This window comes from Scyliorhinus canicula, chromosome 7, assembly GCF_902713615.1.
Source record: "Scyliorhinus canicula chromosome 7, sScyCan1.1, whole genome shotgun sequence".
NCBI classification, from domain to species: Eukaryota; Metazoa; Chordata; class Chondrichthyes; order Carcharhiniformes; family Scyliorhinidae; genus Scyliorhinus; species Scyliorhinus canicula.
The window spans coordinates 18273579-18285599 of record NC_052152.1 but is presented as its reverse complement, the minus strand read 5'-3'; the positions used below and the strand labels follow the sequence as shown (position 1 = coordinate 18285599).

General features: G+C 45.9%; 1 protein-coding gene across 1 annotated transcript in view; it reads left to right on the top strand.

The window, feature by feature from the left end:
• LOC119968654 overlaps positions 1-12021 on the top strand; it is a 130112-nt gene that overhangs the window by 97433 nt on the left and 20658 nt on the right. The window contains exons 4-8 of the mRNA XM_038801274.1: positions 2192-2393; positions 6007-6366; positions 8206-8318; positions 9024-9252; positions 10037-10317. Of these exons, the coding sequence (XP_038657202.1) occupies positions 2192-2393; positions 6007-6366; positions 8206-8318; positions 9024-9252; positions 10037-10317 (1185 nt within the window). The remainder of the gene's footprint in view (positions 1-2191; positions 2394-6006; positions 6367-8205; positions 8319-9023; positions 9253-10036; positions 10318-12021) is intronic.

Sequence of the window (12021 nt, the reverse complement as noted above, 5' to 3'; positions counted from 1 at the left end):
TCTAAATGGGAAGCTTTGTTGATTGCTAGTTTGCAGTTCCACAAAGGCGGCCATCTTGTTGGGTTGGAGAACTTGTACGACAGGTGCAGCCCACTCTGCAAACTGCACTGCATTGGCCGTAAAATCCCAAGACCCGCAAATCTCTTTGGTCAGCGGGGCATATAGGACTGGTGGTGCCCTGAAATATTTGGGCGGGGCATTGGGGTGCACATGAACCTTCGCCCTTGCTCCCTTTGTTCTGCCAAGGTCTTTTTGGAATACCTCAGGGTATTTGCTAATGACCTTGTGTCGCCCGCCGGAACTTAGTTAAAAAATTTGCAACCAGTCCAGACGGACCTTAGGCAGAGACTGGCTCCAAAAGATCCACCTGGACTGGTTGCAAATGTTCAAACAACAAGTGGGAGTCGGGCCATCTGCTGTTTATAGGAAGCAGGATCTTCAATCGTTCCCCTGTATAAGTGGCCAACAATACCCTGGTGTCTCACAGGCCTCGTGGCAAGATGCCCATTCGGTGATGCCAGGATGTTTGTACCCCGAAGATGGAGACGGCAGCTCTCAGAGCTGCTCACAGAGTACTTCACTCAAGCCCACACCTCCACCCTATCCCTGTAAGCCAGTAACCCCACCTAACCTTTTTGGACACTCAAGGCAATTTATCATGGCCAATCCAGCTAACCTGCACATCTTTGGACTGTGGGAGAAAACCGGAGCACCCGGAGGAAACCCATGCAAACACAGGGAGAACGTGCAGACTCCGCACAGACAGTGACCCAAGCCAGGAATCGAACCTGGGACCCGGGAGCACGGTAACACAGTGGGCAGCACTGTTGCTTCACAGCGCTAGGGTCCCAGGTTTGATTCCCAGTTTGAGTCACTGTCCGTGTGGAATCTGCACGTTCTCCCTGTGTCTGCGTGGGTTTCCTCCGGGTGCTCAGATTTCCTCCCACAAGTCCCGAAAGACTTGCTGTTAGGTGAATTGGACATTCTGAATTCTCCCTCTGTGTACCCAAACAGGCGCCGGAGTGTGGCGACTAGGGAATTTTCACAGTAACCTTATTGCAGTGTTAGTGTAAGCCTACTTGTGACACTAATAAAACTTATTATTATTATTTTAAGTGATCCTGACTATCCAACTCCTGGTAGGTGTTTGCTGATTGTGATCATATGGACTTTAATTCAAAACCTGCAACTTTGGAAACACTCACTGGAATGGTTCCCAGACTAAATTAAAACAGCTCTGTTTTTGAAAGGAGGTGATTAACTGACCGTCAGGTGATTGTCGCTGTTCTTTTATGCATGCGGAGGGTTTGTATTACAGAAGCATAGAGAACTCAAGCAACAGAGCCCAGGCCATCGTTTGATGAATAAAAGTACACTGTGGTCATAAAATTCAAAATATATATAATTAATTTGATGTCGCAATGCACTCTTTAGATTCCATGGTGCTTTATGTGGTGGAATTGTTCTTGACACCAAAGTACAAACGTTAAATCTGACAAACAACAGATGGTCTGTGATCGGTGGGCCTGGTCCCTGGAGAAGCACGTGGGGCCCATGATCTCCCCCGCCCTGGACCCTGTACTATGGCTTTAAAAAGGTCCTCACTTTCCCGAAAAGAACAGTATCAGCTGCCTGTTACTGAAAATATTTTATATCTGTAGCAACAAGAAATAAAATGTCAGCCAATCAACAAAATAAAAGCTCAGGGGCATGATGTGTATGGTTCTGGTGGCGGAGATTAATTACAACAGTACAGACGTCCTTCCTTTAAAAATTTTTTTTTAGAGTACCCAATTATTTTTTCCAATTAAGGGGCAATTTAGAATGGTCAATCCACCTACCCGGCACATCTTTTGGGTTGTGGGGGTGAAACACACGCAGACACGGGGAAAATGTGCAAACTCCACACGGACAGTGATCCAGGGTCGGGATTCGAACCCGGGTCCTCAGCGCCGTAGCAGATGTTCTTCCTGAGGAACGCTCTTGCAGTTCCTCGAGGGCCAGTGGACCCCAGTTTGGAAATGTGTAATGCTATAATTCCGAGTGGAGTCGCCAGGCAATATTGTGATTCAACTTCAGGGATCTGGGTTGGCCCGGCAACATTCTGCACTCATAACCACAACAATAGTAATTAACCAATAGCTGGCATTTCTATCTATAAATTCTCATGCGCTGTAATTATATGTTACAGCTGACAGCTGCTCTCCTAACACACAATACATCTGATGCTAATGTCCACGTCCTCTGCCCAGAGCCAACCCCTGGAGACCAGCAGGACCCAGCCCTTGGCTTTATGCTGGCGGTGAATCAGAATTACAGTCTCGAATGGCTCTGTCAAGGATTCCGCAATTTAACTGCTACCAGTGAATACCTTTGGGATGTTAAACTTGGAGGTAAAAATGGCATGATGCGGAGCGAACGTTTGTTGCATGTGCATGGATTCTGAGTCATTGTCATGTGATTTTATATTTTGTCTCTCCTGTGTGCGTGAGTGTGGGGGGTCAGTGAAATAACAGATTCCTAGAGCTCCTGCAAACTCCTCACTTGTGTTAAACGCTGAACGGAGCATTGATACTCTTTAATAATTTTATTTTTGTTCATGGGATGTGTCGCTGGCTAAGCCAGCATTAGCTGCCCCCTTCAGAAGATGATGGTGGCTCGAACCTCTGCATTCCATGTGGCGCAGGCACGGCTGATCCACTTGCCTTTCTGCTCAGTGGTAATCCCTAGGATGCTGATGGTGGGGGATTCAGTGATGGTAATGCCATTGAACTGAGATGGGGAGCTGGCTAGATGCTCTATTCTTGGTGTTATAACCCTACAGGAGGCCCAGGGATGTGCAACCTCCGAATCTCAGTGGCCTCACCTGAGCACGATTTACACGAATGAGGGGTATGTGTCAATATGTGCATTGTAAGAATAATGAAGGGTTAACAATTTAATGTAACTCATCCAACCACTAGATGGCGATCAAGCGCATACACGTGGTACTCTTGAATCGGGGAGTAGGTTGTTAGGCAAGATAGTGAATAGTCGTGTTACCGGGACTCTGTAATTAGAATCATAAATTTAGTCAATCTGTAATCTTTTAGCAAGCAAGTCGAATCTATTTAGATGTAGTGTAAATAAATAAGCTTTGTTCAAAATATGGCTTGATGTTCTTTGTGAGTCACTACACTTTGAAGCCATCTTCATCAAGAAATTAAAGAACATTACAGGGGGTGGAGCTGCCCCCTTTTTCCTAGGACTGCTGGGACATGAATACCCAAATCAAAACTTTTCCACAGTCATCGCTCCCGAGTGGTTGCTTGCCTGAGACTTTACACTTGGAAGAGGTCGCTGCCTGGCACTTGAGTGGTGTGAATGTTACTTGCCACATCTGCATGTGGACATGGATTGCTTCGGTATCTGAGGAACTGCGAATGGTACTGAACACTCTGCGACCATCAGCAAATGTCCACACTTCTGACCTAATGATGGAGGAAAGGTCATTGATGAAACTACTGAAGGTGGTTGGGCCACGGCACTTCCGGCTGAATATTATTGTGAACGCTTCAGCTTGTCTTTGGCACATATGTGTTGGCCTCCTCCATCATTGAGGATGAGGATATTTGTGGAGCCTCGTCTTCCAGTGAGTTTTTTAATTGTTCTCCACCATTCATGGTTAGATGTGGCAAGACTGCAGAGATTTAATCTGATCTGTTGGTTGTGAAACAAGTAGTCCTGTGTTGTAGCTTAACCAGGCTGACACCTCATTTTTCGTTGTGCCTGCCTGATGCTGCTCCTGACATGTCCTCCTGCAATCTTCATTGAACCAGGTTGATCCCCTGGCTTGGTGGTAATGGTAGAGTGGGGGATATGGTGGGCCATGAGGTTGCAGATTTTGGCTGAGTACAATTCAGCCACTGATGGATGCCCAGTCTTGAGTTGCTAGATCTGTTCGAAGACTATTCCATTTAGCAGGGTGGTCGTGCCACACAACATGATGGAGGTTATCCTCAATGTGAAAACAGGACTTTGCAAGGACTGTGCGGTGATCACTTCTACCGATACTGTCATGGATAGATGCATCTGCAGCAGACAGGTGAGAATGAAGCCAAGTATGTTTTTCCCTCTTGTTGGTTCCCACACCAGCCTAGCAGATATGACCTGAAGCCATGAGACTCCATGGGGTCCCTGGTTGATGTTGATGTCTCCTAGGGCAACTCCCTCCCGACTGTATCTCCACCTCTGCTGGGTCTATCTTGCCGGTGGGACAGGGCGTACCCAGGGATGATGATAATGATTGCTGAGACGTTACCTGTAAGGTATGATTCTGGCAGAATGAATATGTCAAGCTGTTGCTTGAGACAACTCTTCTAAGTTTGGCACAAACCCACCCGAATTTGCAGGGTTGTCAGGGCTGGGTTTGCCGTTCTCAATTCCAGTGCCTAGGCTGGGTTTTGATTTTATAGCGATTTGATACATCTACTATCTGACCAATGAGGATGGCTGATTTCCTTCCGGAAGGGACATTAGAGAACCAGCTGAATATTCTTACGACAATCAACAATGGCTTTATTGTCATCATTAGACTTTTAATTCCCGATATTTATTGGATTCACTTTCCACCACAATAGCGGGATTTGAATCTGGGTTTCCAGAGTATTACCCTGGATCTATGGATCACCAGTCCGGTGATAATACCAATACGCCACTGCCTCCCCACAGAGATAGATTTGAAGCTTACATGTATAGATAGATGCTGGTGAATATTGAAAAGGATCATTGTCTGTTAGAGTCAATAATTCTCAAGACACTAAACAGACTCCCAAAAAATGCTCCAAGGGGACAAAACCTGTTTGTGTAGCAGAGGTGCTCCACAGACCGATATTGATTCCTCACGGGCAAGCAGCTCTGGGGGCTGCCACCCTCATGCCCGTGTGCTGCCCTTGAATGAGAAAACAAAAAAAAATTATACCCAAAAGTTTTGTCTGAACGTGTCTTATAAGGAAGTGGAGAAGATGGTCCTAGCCAATGTACCGAGCAGAGCATACCTACCAGAAGTTAACACCTATGGCTTTACAAGTAAACCAGATTAAATTCATCATCGCAAATCACCTCTCGAGAACCACACTGGCAACAACTTAATCATGCTGCTTCAGAAGTAACTGGGCTATCGATTTGGCAAGGCTGGTCAAGTCAGAGATACATTAATATCTCAATTGACATCCAAGGGACAATAACACATGGTAGCAGCTGCATTGTTTAAGAAACCAACGTCAGTAGCTCACTCAACACACCACCTGCAGAGAAGGTTGCATCTGTGGCCACTTCTATTGATCCTGGATATCAATGTACTTTAAGCGATACATAACAAAGTGTGATAGCAGTTCTCTAAGTAAGGAACGGTTATTACAGATTGTGGTACAGCCTTGGTCAAAGGTTAGAGCTGACCTGTCTGAGTCACATGGCCTTACACTAGCCAAGATTCCTGAGATAAGAGTATAAATAATTCTTACAAAATGCAAGGGTCTGGTTAATTAGAGTTTCAAGTTCTACTGGTTGATGCAACGTGGTGGGTGAGGACGTCAGACTGAGGAAGAATCTTGTCCCCTTGTTGGCAATATCAGCATTATTGCTATAACAGGAATGCTTAAATCACTTCAAGAATCACACACTGCAACAGAGTACAGATGACAACTCCAGGCTGGGGAAGTTGGAGCGCTGGATGAATACACACATGGTGGGTTTTCGAATCTGATCTGCAATCGGTGGCTCATCGCACCACAGGGATTGGCATCGGTTGATTTTTGCTGATAAGGCACAACGCTGCTGAGATTGAGGACTTGTCTGAAATGCGTGTCCCAAGCAGTCCTCCGAGCTGTCCAACACAAGTGACAATAGCTACATATGTGTGTCTGTCTGTGTCTATATATATGTGTGTGTGTATCCGCAGGCGCAGTATATTATATAAAAACACTGATTCCTTTCCACTAATTGAACTTATTCTTTGTTTTTCTGCAGACAGCATCCTACAAACCGAGAACACACTAACAGTGCAAGGTCAGACTGTAGATGTGTGCAATGCAATGCAAGCAACACAGAGTGCAAATGCGAGCATTGTGACCACTGTAACGATCCAGCCTACGATGATGCTGGAAAATGTTACAGCCGAGAACTCAACAACCCCTGATGGGAAATCCAATGGAACTGATTCAACAGATTCTATGTGGATAAAAAGTAGCACAACCGATACTCCCAATGTCACATGGCCAGTAAACCAAGCAGGACAGAGGAGCCCAACCACTACAATTCTTCCAACTCAGACAACAGTACGGTCAGAGATGGTGACAGACACAACAGCCGCTATTACCATGGAAACAGGTACTCTTGCACAGAGGCTGCAGCTGGGTGTTGGTGGGTAAGAGACAGCTGCCCAGGCAATTCTATTTGCTCTCAAAGTCATGCACAATAATAAACAGCAGAGACCTAAATACAATAAATTGGCAAAGTCATAGCCATTTTTGCAATGCATTATGTGGTGGAGATGAACTCGGGGGAAGGATTTCACACGTGGCCATAGAAAGACTTGCATTTCTGTAGTACAAGCTCAGGATTCCCAAAGCACTTTACAACTCACTAAGTACTTTTGAAGTGTAGTCACTGTTGCAATGCTAGAAAGATGGAAGCCAATTTGCATGCAGCAAGCTCCCACAGTGCTGATCGAGGGACAAATATTGGTCAGGACACCAAAGATAACTTCCCTGCTCTTCTCTGAAATAGTGCCATGGGTTCCTCCACATCTACCTGAGGTGGCGATGATCATAGAACATTGAACATACAGTGCAGAAGGAGACCATTCTGCCCATCGAGTCTGCACCAACCCACTTAAGCCCTCACTTCCACCCTATCCCCGTAATCCAATAACCCCATCTAACGTTTTTGATCACTAAGGGCAATTTATCATGGCCAATCCACCTAACCTGCACGTCTTTGGATTGTGGGAGGAAACCGGAGCACCCGGAGGAAATCCACGCAGACACGGGAAGAATGTGCAGACTCCGCACATGCAGTGACCCAGCGGGGAATCGAACATGAGACCCTGGAGCTGTGAAGCCACAGTGCTATCCACGTGTGCTACGGTGCTGCCCATGAGCTGTGATGTGGCAAATGTTTTGGAATGAACATGTTTAAGAATGTCCTTTCACCCCTCCACTCCCCTGCCAAGTAGCGTTTCAATTTAATTAATTGCTATTGGCCACGTTACCACCCTGACAATTATGCATCCACAGCAAACTTCTCTCTGCTGTTGTAACAGATATGTTCACCTGTCTGTAGATTAATTAAAATTGTGGAACAAGGAACTTGATCCAAATGGGAGACTACAATAGCAGGAATATACAGCAGATTGATCAGCATCTGTGAAGAGGAAAGGTCACTTATGAGATTTCGGTAGTTTACGTTTCACCAGAACTGAAGATTAGAGAGAGGATTCAAAATGAAAGGAAGGCTTGCATTTATATAGAGTCTTTCACAACCGCAGGACGCGCTTTATGCATGCATAGCACAGCAGTGATGCCCATGCTTTCTAAATTATTCTTTTTAAAATTCACCAGGCATTTTAAAATATCTTAAATTTTGTACTTCATTATACAATTTTTAATTTCACCTGAAAAAAAAGGCTGGTTTAGCTCAGTGGGCTAGACAGCTGGTTTGTGATGCAGAACAAACGCCAGCGCCGTGGGTTCAATTCCCGTACCAGCTGAGAATTCTGAATTCTCCCTCTGTGCACCCGAACAGGCGCCGCAATGTGGCGACTAGGGGCTTTTCACAGTAACTTCATTGCAGTGTTAATGTAAGCCTACTTGTGACAATAAAGATTATTTATTTATTTTTCCGTTTTCTCACTTCTCTCTCTCATTTTAGCCTTCTGGTAACTCATCAAACTGACCTTTCAGCCCAGATAACTGGTGAACCTGGGCATTTGTCAAATGGAGGGGTGGGGGGGGGGGGGGGGGGGGGGATGTCACCCAAAGTTCATACATATCTACTTTTCATCAGGGGGGTGACTGAATACTTGTCCAAATTAAGGACCTCTTCTGATTTTATCCCTTCCCTAGACTAGAATGGGAAAGGCCCATGTGCAGCATCTCAGTTTCCAATCTAAGGAGTCACGTGCAAGTTTTAAAACAACTCGTTGTCTCAATTTGTATATTTTTGCAGCCCTTACTGCATTCAGAGCATCCGTTTTGGTCACCAACCGGAACTTCACCCAAGAACTCAACAGTAAAACCAGCCTCGCCTACGGAAGACTGGAGGAGCTCTTTATAAGCCAGGTAAGGTGTCAGACTGCATGCAGCCGCAATGAAAGAAAGAAAGAATTGGAGGCTCTGCTCTCCCGAGACCTGAACCACCCCCACCCTCCCCCACCCCACCCCCCCCTACCTCACAGCCCCCTTTCTTACCTTTGCTCCCCAGTCAGTCTCACCCTGATTGATACAATTTACGTTTTGTGCTGTTTCCAGCTCGTCCAATCCGAGGCTGGTTTCTGGGGAAGCGTGAAACTCAAATGGTAGCAATCTACCCGGCCTGGCGTGGAACCCCTTGGAGGCTCTTCCACGGAATCTAGTTTGGGAACCCCTGAGTTAACGGAAAGCCTATACGCTCTTAAGCGTCGGTAGGGGCACAACTATTGGCCTCCAATAGAGCTCCCCTGCTCTTTGAATAGTGCCATGGGATCTTTTACATTCACCTGAGAAGGTAGATGGTACCTTGGTTGAACTCCTCACTGGTAACGCAGCATCTCTGACAAGGCTGCACTGCCTCAGTATGACGCTGGCCTCCAGGTGGTGGGGTTCCCTGGTATCTGCTGCTCTTGTCCTTCTAGATGGTAATGTTTGAGTTTCTGACTCAGTGCTAGCAATGTGCAGAGAGCTACAGTTACCACACCATTCCTCCCTCTGGCAAGCTCCCAGATCTACTGCGGCAGGCGTGCTGAAAGAAATGTCTTGCTAAACACCATGTATTTTTCTCTTTGTCAGTTATCTCAGCTGTTGACTGAAGCTGCAGATGTTACCTTCAACCGCACACCTGATTTGACGATGTTGGTGGAAGGATTTAGAAAAGGCAGCGTGATCGTTGACTTCATCCTCCTGACTCACAGCGGCGAGAATGTCACCCTTGCTGCCATAAAGTCGCTGCTCATCTCTGCCGTTAACCAATCGCTGATATCAGACAGTGGACTCCATATGTCTTACGGAAATATCGAAGGTAAGAATGTCCACATGGGGCAACATCATCCAAGACAGCAGAAAATAGCGGGGAATTTTAAAAGCCAGTGAGTTACGGCCAAGTTTCGTATTTTTGCGGAGCTCTTTCCTCTTTTTAAAAATTCATTTACGGGATCACTGGCTGGGCCAGTTGGCATTTGTTGCCCATTCTTAATTGCCCCTGAGCTGTATGGCTTGCTCAACCATTTCAGAGGACCTTTAAGAGTCAACCACAGTCCTGTGGATCTGGAGTCACATATAGATCATAGAATTTACAGTGCAGAAGGAGGCCATTCGGCCCATCGAGTCTGCACCGGCTCTTGGAAAGAGCACCCTACCCAAGGTCAACACCTCCACCCTATCCCCATAACCCAGTAACCCCACCCAACACTATTTGAACAATTTTGAACACTAAGCCAATGTCTCTCAATCTGCCGTGCATAACTGCATTTGCATCAGGAGATCACTGAGACCTTCTCCGCAAGGAGAGGAAAACGTCTCTCCCAACAGGGGGGCTGAGGCCCTGTGGAGGGTGAATGCGTCCTCGTCATGTGAGAGACAAAGTGTCATTCAGTTTAAGATAATTCGTAGAGCACGTACGGCGGTAGAACGGATGACTAGGTTTTTATGAGCGGGTAGAGGACAGGTGTAGAGGACAATATTTACCCAGCGCACAGAAATAGAATTGAGCCCATTTCAGTTAATATGCAATAATATTAACCCATTCCATTTGCAAAAAATATCAGTTCCAAGCTGCTTATTTGATCTTTTTTTCCCCATTACAGACTTTGATCCGTGTGAGAACAACACATGTGCCTCCTTTTGCAAAGCCCTCAGTGAGATGTACCAGTGTACGTGTTTGAATGGGCGGAATGGTAGCTGGTTTGCTTACCCGGGCAACAGGACAACCCCCTGTAGCGGAGCCCTGGCTGTGATAACGAATCCTCTTGTGTGGGAACTTGAAAAACTGATCCAGATTGTCGACTTTGAAAATGACACAGGATGTTCTTTCAGTAGGAACACGCCCGACACATTTGGAATTCTGCAGGTGAAGGACTTGTGTCAGGTAAGTGAAAAAAAAGGCATGCGGAGGTGAAACAGCAGTATTGTTTGAACAAATCTTCACACTCCTTGTAGAAGTCAGGGCAGCACGGTAGCTTAGTGGTTAGCACTGTGGCTTCACAGCGCCAGGGTCCCAGGTTTGATTCCTTGCTGGGTCACTGTGTGGAGTCTGCATGTTCTCCCCTTGTCTGCGTGGGTTTCCTCCGGGCGCTTCGGTTTCCTCCCACAGTCCAAAGATGTGCAGGTTAGGTGGATTGGCCACGCTAAATTGCCCTTAGTGTCCAAAAAGGTTATGAGGAGTTATTGGGTTAAGGGGATAGGGTTGAAGTGAGGACTTAAGTGGGTCAGTGCAGACTCGATGGGCTGAATGGCCTCCATCTACACTGTATGTTCTAGCCATGTATAAAGGCTCCTTGATAGCCATAACCAACTTCAGACCAGCCAATAGGATGGTCAACCCGAGGCAGTGGGAGGATTTTATTGGTTGCTACACCTCTTATGGTGAAGGGGGAAGCGGGAAACGGAACCACACCCAGTGGATATGAACATCAGCCGAGAATTCAGAGACAGCATCCTATCTAGCGACACCAACTCTTTAAGCCGCCTTACGCTCTTTAGGATTTAGTTCATCTCCTGATAAACTGTATATTTTTGTGCAATGGACTTTGCAATTAACTCAGAATGTGGTAGTAATTCTTGGTCAATTGACAAGCTATATTAATGGGAACTGAACAGCAGTTTCAGTGTCGTGCCCCTGCAACTTTCCCCATGTAACGTTAGCTGCCGCACTGTTGGTAGTATTGACTTTGGATGAGTTGATGGTTGGGGCCATTTGCTGACATAAACTTTAAATATCCTGCATTTTCCTGGCCAATGTTCTTTTTTATCTAAAGCAGTCAAAAACAAATGATGTGGGCACTGTTGCCAAAATGGTTGGTCTCCTTAGCAATCAATGACCTTGAAACTAACTCAGGCGGAGTATTTTGAAGTGTTTCGAAGAGATGGGATGAGGTGCCAAATCGGTGCTACATTGAATTAGACAATGAAAAAGACAACTTAAAATGATTTTCTCCATGTTTATCACGTTGTCATGGTGATTTATCTATTGAAAATAAGTCCCTTGAAACTGCAGCTAGGCATGAACAAAAGGAATATCTATGCTTATTTTGTAGAGGTTTTATTAACTCTAGTTACCTGCTGAAAATATATTCCATGGATTCACACAATTGTTACATGTTCATGGCTAGAACATAGAACATACAGTGCAGAAGGATGCCATTCGGCCCATCGTGTCTGCACCAGCTGTCTGTGCAATTCATCTAGTGCCATCCACCCACCTTAACCCTGCATATTCTTCCTGTTCAGATCACAGCCCAGTTCCCTTTGCTCAGACCCACCTCCACCTCACTCTCACAAAGTGCATTCCAGACCTCAGCCACTCGTTGTGTGAAAAGAGTTTTCCTCATGTTGCCTCTGCTACTTTTTCCCATGACTTTATATCTGTGCTGTTATTCCAGAGGGTGATCATACTCTGCATTGTTCAACATTGAGAAGCCTCAGTCACTCCATTGTGAATCATGCACAACATCCCTATCGCAGTTCGAGCATCTCAGTTTGAGTTGCAGATGGCGTCATTTCCGTTCATTACGGCTGTGCTGCCCATATTGTGCTGAACCTGTCAGTTATTTTCACATCTGAAAATTACTGC